Source organism: Dipodomys spectabilis, unplaced genomic scaffold, assembly GCF_019054845.1.
Source record: "Dipodomys spectabilis isolate Male_0828 unplaced genomic scaffold, ASM1905484v1 ptg000089l, whole genome shotgun sequence".
Taxonomy (NCBI): Eukaryota; Metazoa; Chordata; class Mammalia; order Rodentia; family Heteromyidae; genus Dipodomys; species Dipodomys spectabilis.
The window spans coordinates 1,084,655-1,096,975 of NW_024870766.1; the positions used below are offsets into that span (position 1 = coordinate 1,084,655).

At 36.1% G+C, this 12,321-nt stretch overlaps 1 protein-coding gene across 1 annotated transcript in view; it reads right to left on the bottom strand.

Annotated features, from left to right (window-relative positions):
- The window catches only part of Dync1i1 (dynein cytoplasmic 1 intermediate chain 1), a 278,997-nt gene that overhangs the window by 235,201 nt on the left and 31,475 nt on the right, over positions 1 to 12,321 (bottom strand). Inside the window, exons 3-5 of the mRNA XM_042684669.1 lie at positions 11,085 to 11,199; positions 8,488 to 8,578; positions 123 to 182 (exon numbers count right to left, since the gene is read on the bottom strand). Of these exons, the coding sequence (XP_042540603.1) occupies positions 123 to 182; positions 8,488 to 8,578; positions 11,085 to 11,199 (266 nt within the window). The remainder of the gene's footprint in view (positions 1 to 122; positions 183 to 8,487; positions 8,579 to 11,084; positions 11,200 to 12,321) is intronic.

Here is a 12,321-nt window from a genome sequence, read left to right on the forward strand (position 1 = left end):
TATCAAACTGCAAGTTCAACAAAAGGAGAGGAAAAACACGGGCAGCAACAGCTCCAGCATTTCAACACAACTATAGCAACAAAATATTAAATGAAAGGAGTAACAAAAGAGCAGACATATACCCAAGTTCTGAGTCTGACTGCAGCTGGAGCACTGAGGGGTCTGTGTCCCACTGCAGGGTCCTAATCGTGCAGCACAAAGGAAAAAGAACACAGAGTATTAACAAAAAGGGAGGGCAACACACCAAACCGAACTATGTCATTCGTCAAGGAAACGGTGTATACGATACATAATACACACAGATAACATGTTCCTACTTCTTCCTCTCCATGCCCAGTGCTTACTGAATGACTCAGTGAGGGCTCATCCTTCCCTTTCACATCTGTTACATATTGGAGGATATGGTTGTTTCCATGGAAGAAAGCTTGAAGCCAAATATTCAAACTACACACCACACACACACCACACACACACACACACACACACACACACTGACCCGTTGCTTGTTTTAGTTTGTACTGACAACTGATTGGCTTGAGCATGTAAACTGCAGCATGCATCTCTGATACCCCAGTGCCCATCTACCCTTGGGAGCACCCAGTATCTTCCATGCCCTGAGAAGAACTAAATACAAATGAGCTAGGGCAGGAGCCTTGGGAAATCCAGTTAGATGAATCAAGACAGTAGGTTCTGGCCAATAGTGACTTCCTTGAGTCACTTACTAAAAATATAATGTATTAGACTTGAGACTCATGGGTATTTTCATGTATTTATCTGTGTGGATTATACCAAAACAGTCATCAAAAATGCCATTTATCTCTAATATGCCGGCCTTAATTGTATCTTTTAAGTACTTCACAAGATATTGCATAGAATCTCAATAATTACCAAGGCAATTGGTGTGGTGTTTGCTCTATGTCAGCCAACCAGGTACATCCTTTAGAAGTCAGATTATATCTTCTGATAAGATCAGAGATGCCAAATTGACCTGATTCTTAGAATGGGGTGGGATTTGGACATACATGTATTTCCATCTGTACCTGGTTTATTGGACTTGTGCAGCTGAGTAAATCTACTATATTGTGTAAGACACTGTTATACTGCTTTAGATTCTGATTCAACAATGCATTGCCAGAATCATAACTTCCAGGCAAATCCACCGTATAAGCCTGATAGTTTTCTCTACTTGAAGATCAGTCTTGGGAAGTCAGATGGCTCCAGCCTCTGAGTTTAGAACTAGTAAATCTGAGTGTTTTAACTACCATAGATTCCCCTACCGTCTTTCCTTCATGTTCTCGTCCTTCATTAAATTCACACATATTTTCTCACTGTGACCGACATTTCCCTCGAACTCATAGACTAATCAATCCAGCACTTTCTCACTGACATATTCGGGATCCTTTTAACTATGTCAGTTAGATGTCTATATACTATTCTTCGTTGGAAAGCCAGCCTGATTTGTTTGCTTATTTTTATGGGATGTATTTATCTCCTCTACAAATTTGAGCTAATTTCATAGGTTAAATTTCTGAGAGTCTAAGAGAGAAATTCTAAAATATTCCTTTTATAGGAGGTCTGCTGTTTGCACAGCAATTTCTTGTCTGTTGTAGATCAAGGGGCATTAGTTATTATAATTTGATGGGCCTACATTTGAATTGAGAGTTATAGACGTATCAATCAAGGTCACATTTATCAACTTTGTTTTGAGATCCTAGAAGTATAGCAGCTTCTCACCCTATGGGAAATAATTGGTTATCTGACCCTAAACATTCTAGATAATATATCCTTTTACATCTAATAAAAAAGGTCTAACATGTAACAGTTTAAAATTCCATGGTCAATTTCTTTTTTTCTCTCTGTGTGTTTACTATTTATTGTACAAAAGAATAGACAGTGTCAAAGTTCTTCAAACTAACAGTGACCTAGTAAGAGACTACTAGAAATTCATATTTTAAAACCTTTTACCAATTCAATACTAACCAACTGCTTGTAAATTCTCCCTTCATTAGGTCAATTTTATTTGCTCAGTTTCAGCTTACTAAAGGTAGGTTAAAAACTAAAAATCAAAATAAAATTAATAATCTCTGGCCATCTGCTAAAAATACAATTTAAGTACAAAAGGCATGCCCTGAGTTGAATATATTTTGCCTCTGCTAAGTGGATAGTTTCTTTCTGCTCCCTCTCTATGAGTAACATTTTGGTAACTTCCATTTGTCTCCTAACTTTATTAGATAGATCTAGCATAGAAAGCCTTAAAAATTTTTCCATAAAATATATCTTACCTTTTTCAGGTTTCAGTTATTAAGGAAGATGTCTAATAGATATTTGAAAGATAGTTGTTAATTTGTAATACTAACACACGTGGCTAAAGCACATTCACATGATGCTGGTAGAATTTAATATTTTGAGGCCTTGGGGAAGCAATATATCAAAGTATAGCAAGAATCATAATTGCTCTAGATTGGGCTTATTACCAGGAACTTAGGCTATAGTATAAAAGTGTATCATCAATAATAATAACCAAACTGATGATGATAATTGTGGTGATGATAATGAGGACTTCCATATCACCAAATAATACTTTTAATTCTTATTCCCTGTCTTGAACCCTAGGATTCTGTTCACTTGGCTCCTCCATGGAATATTTTTTGTTTAGATTTCTTGTCACTAAAAATCCTGTTGCTTTTCCTCATCTCATTGTAAACCTCCTCCCACCATAAATTTGGCAAATCCCTATTCTTTCCATCCCTCAGAGATAAGTATTCGACAACCAGGATTATGTCTTCACTCTTCCTTTTGTGCTCTACTGGTAGGTAATTGTATGTATGTCTGCATATCTTCTGAAAAAAACCCATAATTTCTCTGAATTATCTCTTTTTATTATTTGTTTTTGTTTTCATTAGGATTTGAATTCAGGGACTCAGGTTTACTAAGCTGGCATATGACCATTTGAGAAATACCTCTAGCCTTGTACTTTTTGCTGGTGATATGTTTAATGAACTTTCTGCCCCAGCTGACCTTGAACCATGATTCTCTAGATCTCAGTTTCTTCTTGTTCTACACATCTTCACAGTCAAGCAAATCACTGCTCTTAGACAAGGAAAACAGATTGGGCCAATATGAACATAGTGCCAAAATCTTTCCCCCACAGCTAATTTTAAATGCCATTTCCAAATGTAAGACATTGAAAAATAAAAAATTTAATTCTATCATATCAATCTGTCACAGTCACTAAAATGTAGATAAATAAAAGTGCTCTTTAAATAATTATTACACCTAGATTCCAATTATTTCCTTACTTAAGACAAGCAATGATGTTGATAAAGTTTTTTTCTTTTTTTTCTTTTGCCATTAGTGGGACTTGAATTTAGCACCTCTCATGTACTCAGCTTGCTTGTTTGCCTGATGCTATACCACCTCAGCCATACCTTCCTCCAGCCAACTTTGTGCTGATTATTTTCAAGATAGAATCTTATAGACTTTTCTGCCAGGCTGACTTTGAACCACCAGTCTCACTCTCACCCCCCTGAGTAGCTAGGCTTACAGTCATAAGCCATTAGCACCTGGTTTCAAGTTCATTTTCTTTTTCTTTTCTTTTATTTATTAAAAAAATTTTTTTTGGGTCCAGTCGTGGGGCCTGAACTCTGGGCTTGGGCACTGTCCCTCAGCTCTTCAGCTCAAGGCTAGTGCTCTACCACTTGAGCCACAGCACCACTTCCGGTTTTCTTCTTTTTGCTTATGTGGTGCTGAGGAATCGAACCCAGGGCCTCAGGCATACAAGGCAAGCACTCTACCACTGAGCCACCTTCCCAGCCCCTCATTTTCTTTTTTATAAGGCTTTTTTTTTTCTAATTTGCTGTTGAGAATATTTCCTCTGTTGGTTAACATGCAGGTGCTAACAGTGGGCTTTGATGCACACCACACTAAGTTACTGGGAAGTCTATCTGAGCTGGATTAAAAAAATATGACTTCCATTATAGCATAAGCAATATTCTTCTCAAATTGTACATGAGACCTGCTGCCAAGCAAGCAGTTTCTCTAGAAGGAGAAACAGCATCCTCCTGCTAAAACAGATGCTTGCTTTGTTAATGTAACTGTGTGGGTACATATGGCACATTGTGCCTGAAGACAGAGTGATAAGAAATAAAAGATTTTGAACTAACCAGTTAATGTGCTACACAAAAAGAAGCCCTCAGAATGTAAATCTTATTTTAAAAAGACGCCCATTTTTTTTAAAATCAGGCTTAAATCAGTACCAGACTGCAGGAAAGCCAAGAAACTCAAAACTTCTCTTTACAGAACCATAAAATTATTTCAGCCTACAAAGTTTAATAGTCTTAATAAACTTCCCTGGTAGGGGTGCATACTTAAGTTGTATTTGCATATTTTATTCACCCTTACTAATAACTTCTTAATGCCTCCTCTTCAGCTAGTGTTTCATCAGATCACCATGGGAGAGGACGATGCTTCCACCAAAAGGTGTCAGAAGTCCTTAGAGGCCCGTGTTTCCAGACAGGGTTCTGCCTAATCTGCTAGTAGATAACCATGGAAGATGGAAGCTCTGAGGATTTTCTGTTGGCTGTGAGGCCCAGGAGCATTATCTTTTCCTAAGATCACACAGAAAAGGAAATGTTTGCGTGCAGCCAGCACAAGCTACCCACAAGAAAATTATCCTAGACCAATCGAATGTTCTTATTTGAGAATTTACTGGGCAGTGGCCCTAAGAAAGGCTGGGTTTATCAATCTGCGTAGGTTAAAACCTAGCACTTTTAACTATATTCTCTGTAAACCTGAGAAAATGACCAATTCTTTCTCTGCCTTAGTGACTTCATCTATAAACAAATAGGAGGACAGTCCATTCATTTAATAAACACTTATCAAATACTTCCTGTAGAGACACAACCTCAAATAGCACTTCATCCCTAATTGCAAGGAAATTTTTAGTTTCTTGAGGAATAGATGTTTTCAACAAGTCTATTCTTCCTCAAGAGTTATAAAGGGTATATCCTTCAGACTTGTGTATAAAGGACATAGGGTGTTGGTGTCAAGTCAACAGTCCTTAAAATATTAAGAAAATTATTCATGTTCTAGATTGCTAAGCTTTGAAATTAAGAAACAAACTAGACACTGTGTTGAAAATGAGCTGTACAACCTGTGGATGGAGATGGGAGGGGAAAACTTGGAGAGAGAAAAGGAAGGGGTAACATCTAAAAAGAAATGTATTCATTACCTGACTTATGGAACAGTAACCCTTCTGTACATCACCTTTATAATAACAATGGAAATATTTTTAAAAACAAAACCAAAAAGTAGAGAAACATATTTAAAATTCTCAAATATCATTTAAATTTTTATTGCAATGGCCACATCTCCTTACTTGACTTTCTCATATGCTAAATTATGCTCACACGTTTTCCTTTCTGAAAAAATCCTTGAATTCTTAAATCTATACTGATGAATCATTCATAATACCATCCTTATGTTGTGTTGGATTCCATATCATATATTAAAGATTCCATGTCACATCTTAGTTTATGTTTATATTAAGGAATTTTAAATTGATATTCAAATAAAAATCAGCTTTTCAAATGTTTTATTAACAAAAAATTGAAAATGTAAGAGATTCTTTATTGCTCATTGTGATTAACTAAGGAATGATTAATTTTACCAAAACCAGTTGAAAAACCAGAAAAAAATGTCACACATATGCTATAAATAGAAAATGGGCTATAACACCATGAGAAATTACAAAACAAACTGTGGCATTTTAACTTTTAAAAAGTTTTCAAATTAAGCTATACTAGCATAATTTTAAAAATATTATATATTTCTACTTAAACATAGACTCCATCATCATAAAATCAATAAAAGGGAATTTTGTTAACAGCTCCTTAGTTTATAAAAAACTACTTTAATCTTTTCTGTATAATAGGGTACATCAATTTTCAGATTAGCCATTCCAGGAATTATAAGAAATGTTTGCCAATCCTGGCTCTGTAAAGAAAATTTTATTTAGGACTAAAAATTTGACAGAATTTACACTTTTCAGATGACTAGACAAGCTAATTTGATTCCAATTTTCTGGAAGAGACCAAATTCTATACAAATAGGAAAGATTATTACTGAAGATTTAGATTTAGTTTTTTCCTAGTCTTGGGCTTTTTGAGTTGTTAAAGTTAATGATAATCGTTTTCAGAGATATTGCTGAACACAAAAGGCATACTAGGTGGAATTTTATATACCAAAATATTATATTCTCCGGTAACTTAATTCTCATATTCATTTTGTTAAAGCAAAACCATAAATTACTATGGAATTTTAAGCTCAAAACAAGCTGCTCCTAACTCATTCTTCTCAAGCAAACTTTGGGTTGTTTGTCTGAAAGCTATTGTTTTGTTTAATGCCAATTTTCTTGTATCCCTATGAGACCTGAATTTAACAAGGAATTTACTCACTAACTTCTGTTTGTATATACTCTTGCCTGAATTTTCCTATAAAGAGTTGAGACCTAAACTTTGTGTGTGGGAAGAAGGAAATAAATTTACTTTTCCAAAGTGATTCACCAAATTTAAAAAAAGTTAAGAAGGTGAAAGAAATGTTCTTTGAAAAGGAATGATTACTATTGTCCTCATAGTTCTAACAGCATAGGTTAGCTTTCTCTAGAAAGTTTTCCAAAGGGCTCATCAACTGTGTAGTCAGTAATAGAATTTAATGCTGCTAAGTGCTCTCCTTGACGCTATGTGATAATGACACCACACCATCATTGTATAGAAACAGTCAAGCTATATTAGTGTGAAGGCAAGGGCAATGGACCCCCTAAGGAATACGATTACATTATGTCAGTCTGCGAATAAATGAAATAAATGAGCTTACACAACTGTGTTATTATTACTTTACTCCTTCAAAGATCTTTTTGAGAAGTGTTCAAGCAAAAGATGACAAAAGATACATGCTACTCCAAAGCACAAAGGTGATTTGCTAAAATAAAGCAGTTTTGGGCCCACATAAAAACCCTACATTCATTTTTCTCAAATTGAAAGCTGTGTCTGCTGGTTGGTGTGAAGCCCATGAAGAGACAATATGAGTGAGATAATTCTGGTCTTACCTCTTGGTTTGTAAATGCCAGAAAAGCTTATACCTCAAGGTATATAGTGGATTTGTTTGTTTCATCATTTGGTTGGTTGGTTGGTTTGATTTGGCCTTTGAGACAGGGTCTCACAATGAAGCTGAAGTTGACCTTGAAATTGCAATCCTGCCACCTCAGTTTCCCAAGAGCTGGAATTATAGGTGCATGACACTACATCTGTTAAATCCACAGCTTCATTTATTAAACTGTCCAGGCCTCAATGGAAGCATGCACTTTCAGAAGAAAATACTTATAGTAATGCATTGGGTGGATAAAGAAAATTTTTGTACATCCTCCTCCCAAAATAGTAGCAAAAACTTTACTCAGGTAGAAAAGGGTTGAAAGGAGCACAGTCAGACTAAAAGACTGATCTGCTAGCAGAGCAGTGCTGACGATTTCTGTTCTTTTACTTCAAGATTGATTTAAGTGTTTTATGATCATTATTAAATTAATAGGCACAGCTAGAGGCCACAAACTGCCCAGCTGTAGGCCAATTCTGGCCCCTAACTGACTTGAACAAAAGTCACTTATCCTCCATATTTATTGAATAAATATGACTTACACAAACATGAATCCTGCACATAAATGTGAATTTCTATTTCTCATGAAATATTGCAAAATGTGGAGAAAATTGGGCCTAAATTTCCCAGTGAGCTCAATTACCTTAAGCTGAAAGAAGGCCATCTGTACTTTAAAATAACTTGATGTGTGCTAAGAAGCTTCTAAAGGCCCCATTCTACACTCACCCATATCACCTGAGGAACAAGAATTATTAAGGATTTACCATGACTCTATCCATATTAATTAATCTTCTTTCTTCTTTTCACATCTTTACCTTACAGATAACTCTCTTCAGCGGTAAGAGTAGAGATTATCTATATCCTCTTACAGAAGATCATAATCTATGAGCATAGGTGATATTATAATAAAGTTTATAGATGGCATATAGTTTACTGACTCACTAAGTAGAAGCAGTCAACCCTAATTAACTAACAACCACCCATTTAGCCAATTGAAATTAGCCAATTCTATTGCATAAGTAAATATGATGCTAAAGAAATTATCTTTGGGGTTAGAAACCAAAAACAATGTAGAATAATGAAAACTTATGCCTATGCTAATCAATGTTTATGTTTTGTTTGTAAGGCATATGGTTCTAAATTAGCTAGCCCATTTAAGGAAGAATGATGGATGTTTATCATTTCTAGTGTTTAATGGCATTGCTATGCTGCTAAAGAGAGCAAGTCAGCATGAGTTTAAGCCCCAAATGACTGAAGCATACATGTAGATGCATGCACAATTAGCAGTGTTCATTTTTAGAATTGACATCCCACTCAGCCTTATAAAGAGACAATTCTTACCTTGTCAATGGTCCCAGATCGCCTGAGTCTTGGCTTCCAGCTTCACTGGGAGTGCTCACTGATTTCGAGGAGGGAGACATAGGGGTTGGGACTAAATAATGAAAATAACAGGTATCCCATGTTAAAAAATGCAGCGGCTGCACTGGAGAAGAGCAGTGTCAGACAAATCAAAGCAAATGGGCCCAAATTAAAGTGGTTGTATGATCAGGAGAGATTGAAATGGGATAAGGAAAAAAAAAGGAAAGAAAAGGAAGAAAGTCAAGTGAATTATTCATTATTTGGAAATTAAAATTTGAAATGAATTTAGACAGGATTAATTTAAGGATTGACAGGCCATGTCGACCTAAACAAAGTAAAATGGAGAACCAAAATAGCTATCCAGATAATTCAAATTAATCATCCGTCCAATATGAACTATCCAGATAATTCCAATTCTTCACTTTATTTTGTTAGTATAGATGTGACCTACGAAAGAAACAATGTGGGGTGTCTATAAAACTATAAAAGGTTATGAAATAATTTTTAAATGGCCAAGGAAAGTCAGAACATCTGCTGTATGTTGGAATGAAATTCATGGCTTATGTTGGATAAACTACTTTGCCAGGATACATGACAGATAGAGGAAGAGTAAATGTTGAACCTGGTAATTTAAAGAAATCTCTCTTGAAACCAAGGGAAATGCCAGGCTGCTTTATTTTTACATCTAATTAATGGTTTCATGCCATTGTACTATTTATTGAGCTGGGGACTTGTTTTCCTTTGCCTCCCACAACTCTAAAAGACATGGCCAGATGTGTGGAAGTGAGCTGCCAGTCTAAAGCCAGGAAAGAAGTTCAAAGGCTCATGTCAGCATGAGCTGAAAGTCTGAGAGAAAAGGCCAATCAAAATGCAAATGTCTTTTTCATCTCCATCCTTCAGATATAAGCCAAATATCTTTCAGTTAGAAGCTGCACCAACTAGCCAGGATGGCTTTAGGCCAGACAACAAGGGGTTCTTATTATCTCACATAGCAAAGAAGCCTATGAGCAGAAAGTACATAAAGGCAGATTCCCATTTGGTTTCAATCAGGTGCAATTTCCTTTTGTTTTTTATTTAATAGGGTAAAGGGCTTAATTATTTTGTCCAAATCCTATCACAGATCTGTTATAGGATCCAATGCCACATCTGTCAAGGAGCTGGAAATTCTCACGTGGATTTTCACTTAACTCCTTCATTCCCTCCATGCTAAGGCAAATGTATGTTGGAAAGATAGATGAAAAATGAAAATGGCCATCCTTGCCAGAGACCTGTGAAAGAGATGCAAGGAGAATTGAGAACTTATTTATGGGTTAGGGATAGTTCAGTATTCTGCCTTTCAAAATTTAAATACTGGCTTTATGTAGGGTAGGAAAAATATGATGTACTATTAATGTGCTTAATCAGTGTTGACATAGCAACCACATTTCAAAGACTATTTTGAGGAACAAATATAAGAGATTGCAAGGTGTCTAATTTACATCAATGTCAGCAAAGTACCTGCTTCTCAAAGGAGATCCATAAGATACTCCAGATTCAATTTTTCATAATAAAAAGGTTAAGTAAAATAATCTAATTAGAAGTGTGTTGAATATGGACGAATTTTATTCTTAATATAAGTAACTATGGGAAAGAAATTTTATTTTTAGTGTAAGATGAAATTTTATTTAATGTAGAATTCAGTTACAGAATTAAGGAAAGATAAACCATTTTGAACTGATTCTGATATTATATTTATTTCAATGAATTATTTTGAAAGTTTCTTTGTTATATTGGCTATCGTGTAGTTTTATGGACACCCGAGGCTTACTCTTAAATGTATGGAAAACCAAAAGAATAAAGGAAAAATAAAGTAATGGTCAGGTCAGTGGCAAATAAGTGCATGCATTGTTACCATCAACACAAATAAAATAAATAATAGCAGACCTTAGGAATAAAAAAAAAAAGGATCCATGAGTTACCAGCTGGGAATGAATGAGTTGGAGGAGGGGTATGTCAGTGAAAATACCAATTAGCAATGAAATCAAGATACACAATTGTCTAATCAATCAATTTAAACTTGTTGGTTGCAGCTACTAGTCTGCAGATTGTAAGTTTCCTAGAATTTTCCCACTAAGCATGCTCTTTTCAGCATTGAATGACATGTCTGTGATGGTTATGACATTTCTAACTAGATTTACAGCATTTATATAGGCAAAATGAAGTTGGATTCAGCAATGGAAAAGAAGAATATTTACTGAAAAAAAAAGTCAAGACTTTTTACATTTACCAAGTGGTAGCTCATTCAACAAACATTAAAAAAAATTGTTCATAACATGATGGAAGAGTTTGACCACAAAGGCAATCAATAAGTCATTAGCAAACACTTAATGACTCTCCAACCCTCCTTCCCATCTCCTTCCAGCCCCCTCAGTTCCAAAACTACATGCAACCTGAACCATTAACACAGAATTTCTTAAAATTAGAAAAAAAAAAAAGTAAAGTCCATAAAGCTAGTGACTTAAAAGATTAGTAAATTCTGGACATGGTATATCCTGTTCAAGTCTACTTGAGCAATTGTAACTCAAAGTATTGTTAAATACCTAGAGGTGGCTCGGGCGATATACCAATGCTCTGAAGTAAAGCCTCTGTCTCCCGACGCTTGCGATCGAGATCTGAGTCATCCTGAACAGGTTCTTTCTTCTGCTGCATATCCGCCTAAAATGATGAGATGTCAGTAAGGAAAGTGAATAGCATGGCTATATTTATGCTTTTCCTGGTGGAAGCAGAAAATGTAAGTAAGTATGAAGGATGAAAAATATACTGTAACTTCTCCATTTAATGCTAACTGACCTCATGCTTTGTCTTTTGGTCGAAGGTTTTTTTTTTTTTTCTGGTTCTATATCACATAGTGTGAAAGTTCCTCTCACACCGTTTCAGGAGAGAACATCAAGGTAAAGTCTTTGTGATAAGAATTAGAGCCGGGCACTGGTGGCTCACGCCTGTAATCCTAGCTACTCAGGAGGCTGAGATCTGAGGATCGCGGTTCAAAGCCAGCCCGGGCAGGAGAGACTGTGAGACTCCTATCTCCAATAAACCACCAGAAAACCGGAAGTGGCGCTGTGGCTCAAGTGGTAGAGCGCTCGCCTTGAGCTGAAGAGCTGAGGGACAGCGCCCAGGCCCAGAGTTCAAGCCCCACGACCGGCAAAAAAAAAAAAAAAGAATTAGAATGCCTGCAAAGAACTTTGCCTTGTCAGATCTCCTTGTCCCTTCTGCAGTCCTCAATGTGTGTGTGTGTGTGTGTGTGTGTGTGTGTGTGTGCGTGTGTGTGTGTGTGTGTGTGTGTGTGTGTCTGGACTATTCATATCATATCTCTGCAATGGTGCAAATAGGAATCGTTGGAAAGTAAAATTATTTACGAAAACATATAAATATGAACATTAATCATTTTTGAGATATAAGTTTATCATGGTTTAAAACAAACTAAGCTGAAATCAGTATTAAAACATTTCTGATTTTTAGATTAGGGATGTCAAACCTGTGCTTATATATCTCTTTATGAACCACACTATCTCTTCACAGGGAGAGCATAAAAGCATATTCTCTTTTCTTTCACCACTCTATTTATTTAGAGCCAGTACTAGGGTTAGAACTCAGGATCTGGGCACTGTCCTTTAGGTAGTTTGCTCAAGGGCTGATGTTCTACCAGTTGAGCCATATTTCCACTTCCAGCTTGTTACTGGGTCACTGAACATGAGAGTCTCTTGGTTTTGTCTGTCTGGACTGGCTTCAAACTGTGATGCGCAGATCTCAACCCCCTGAGTAGCCAAGTTTTCACAG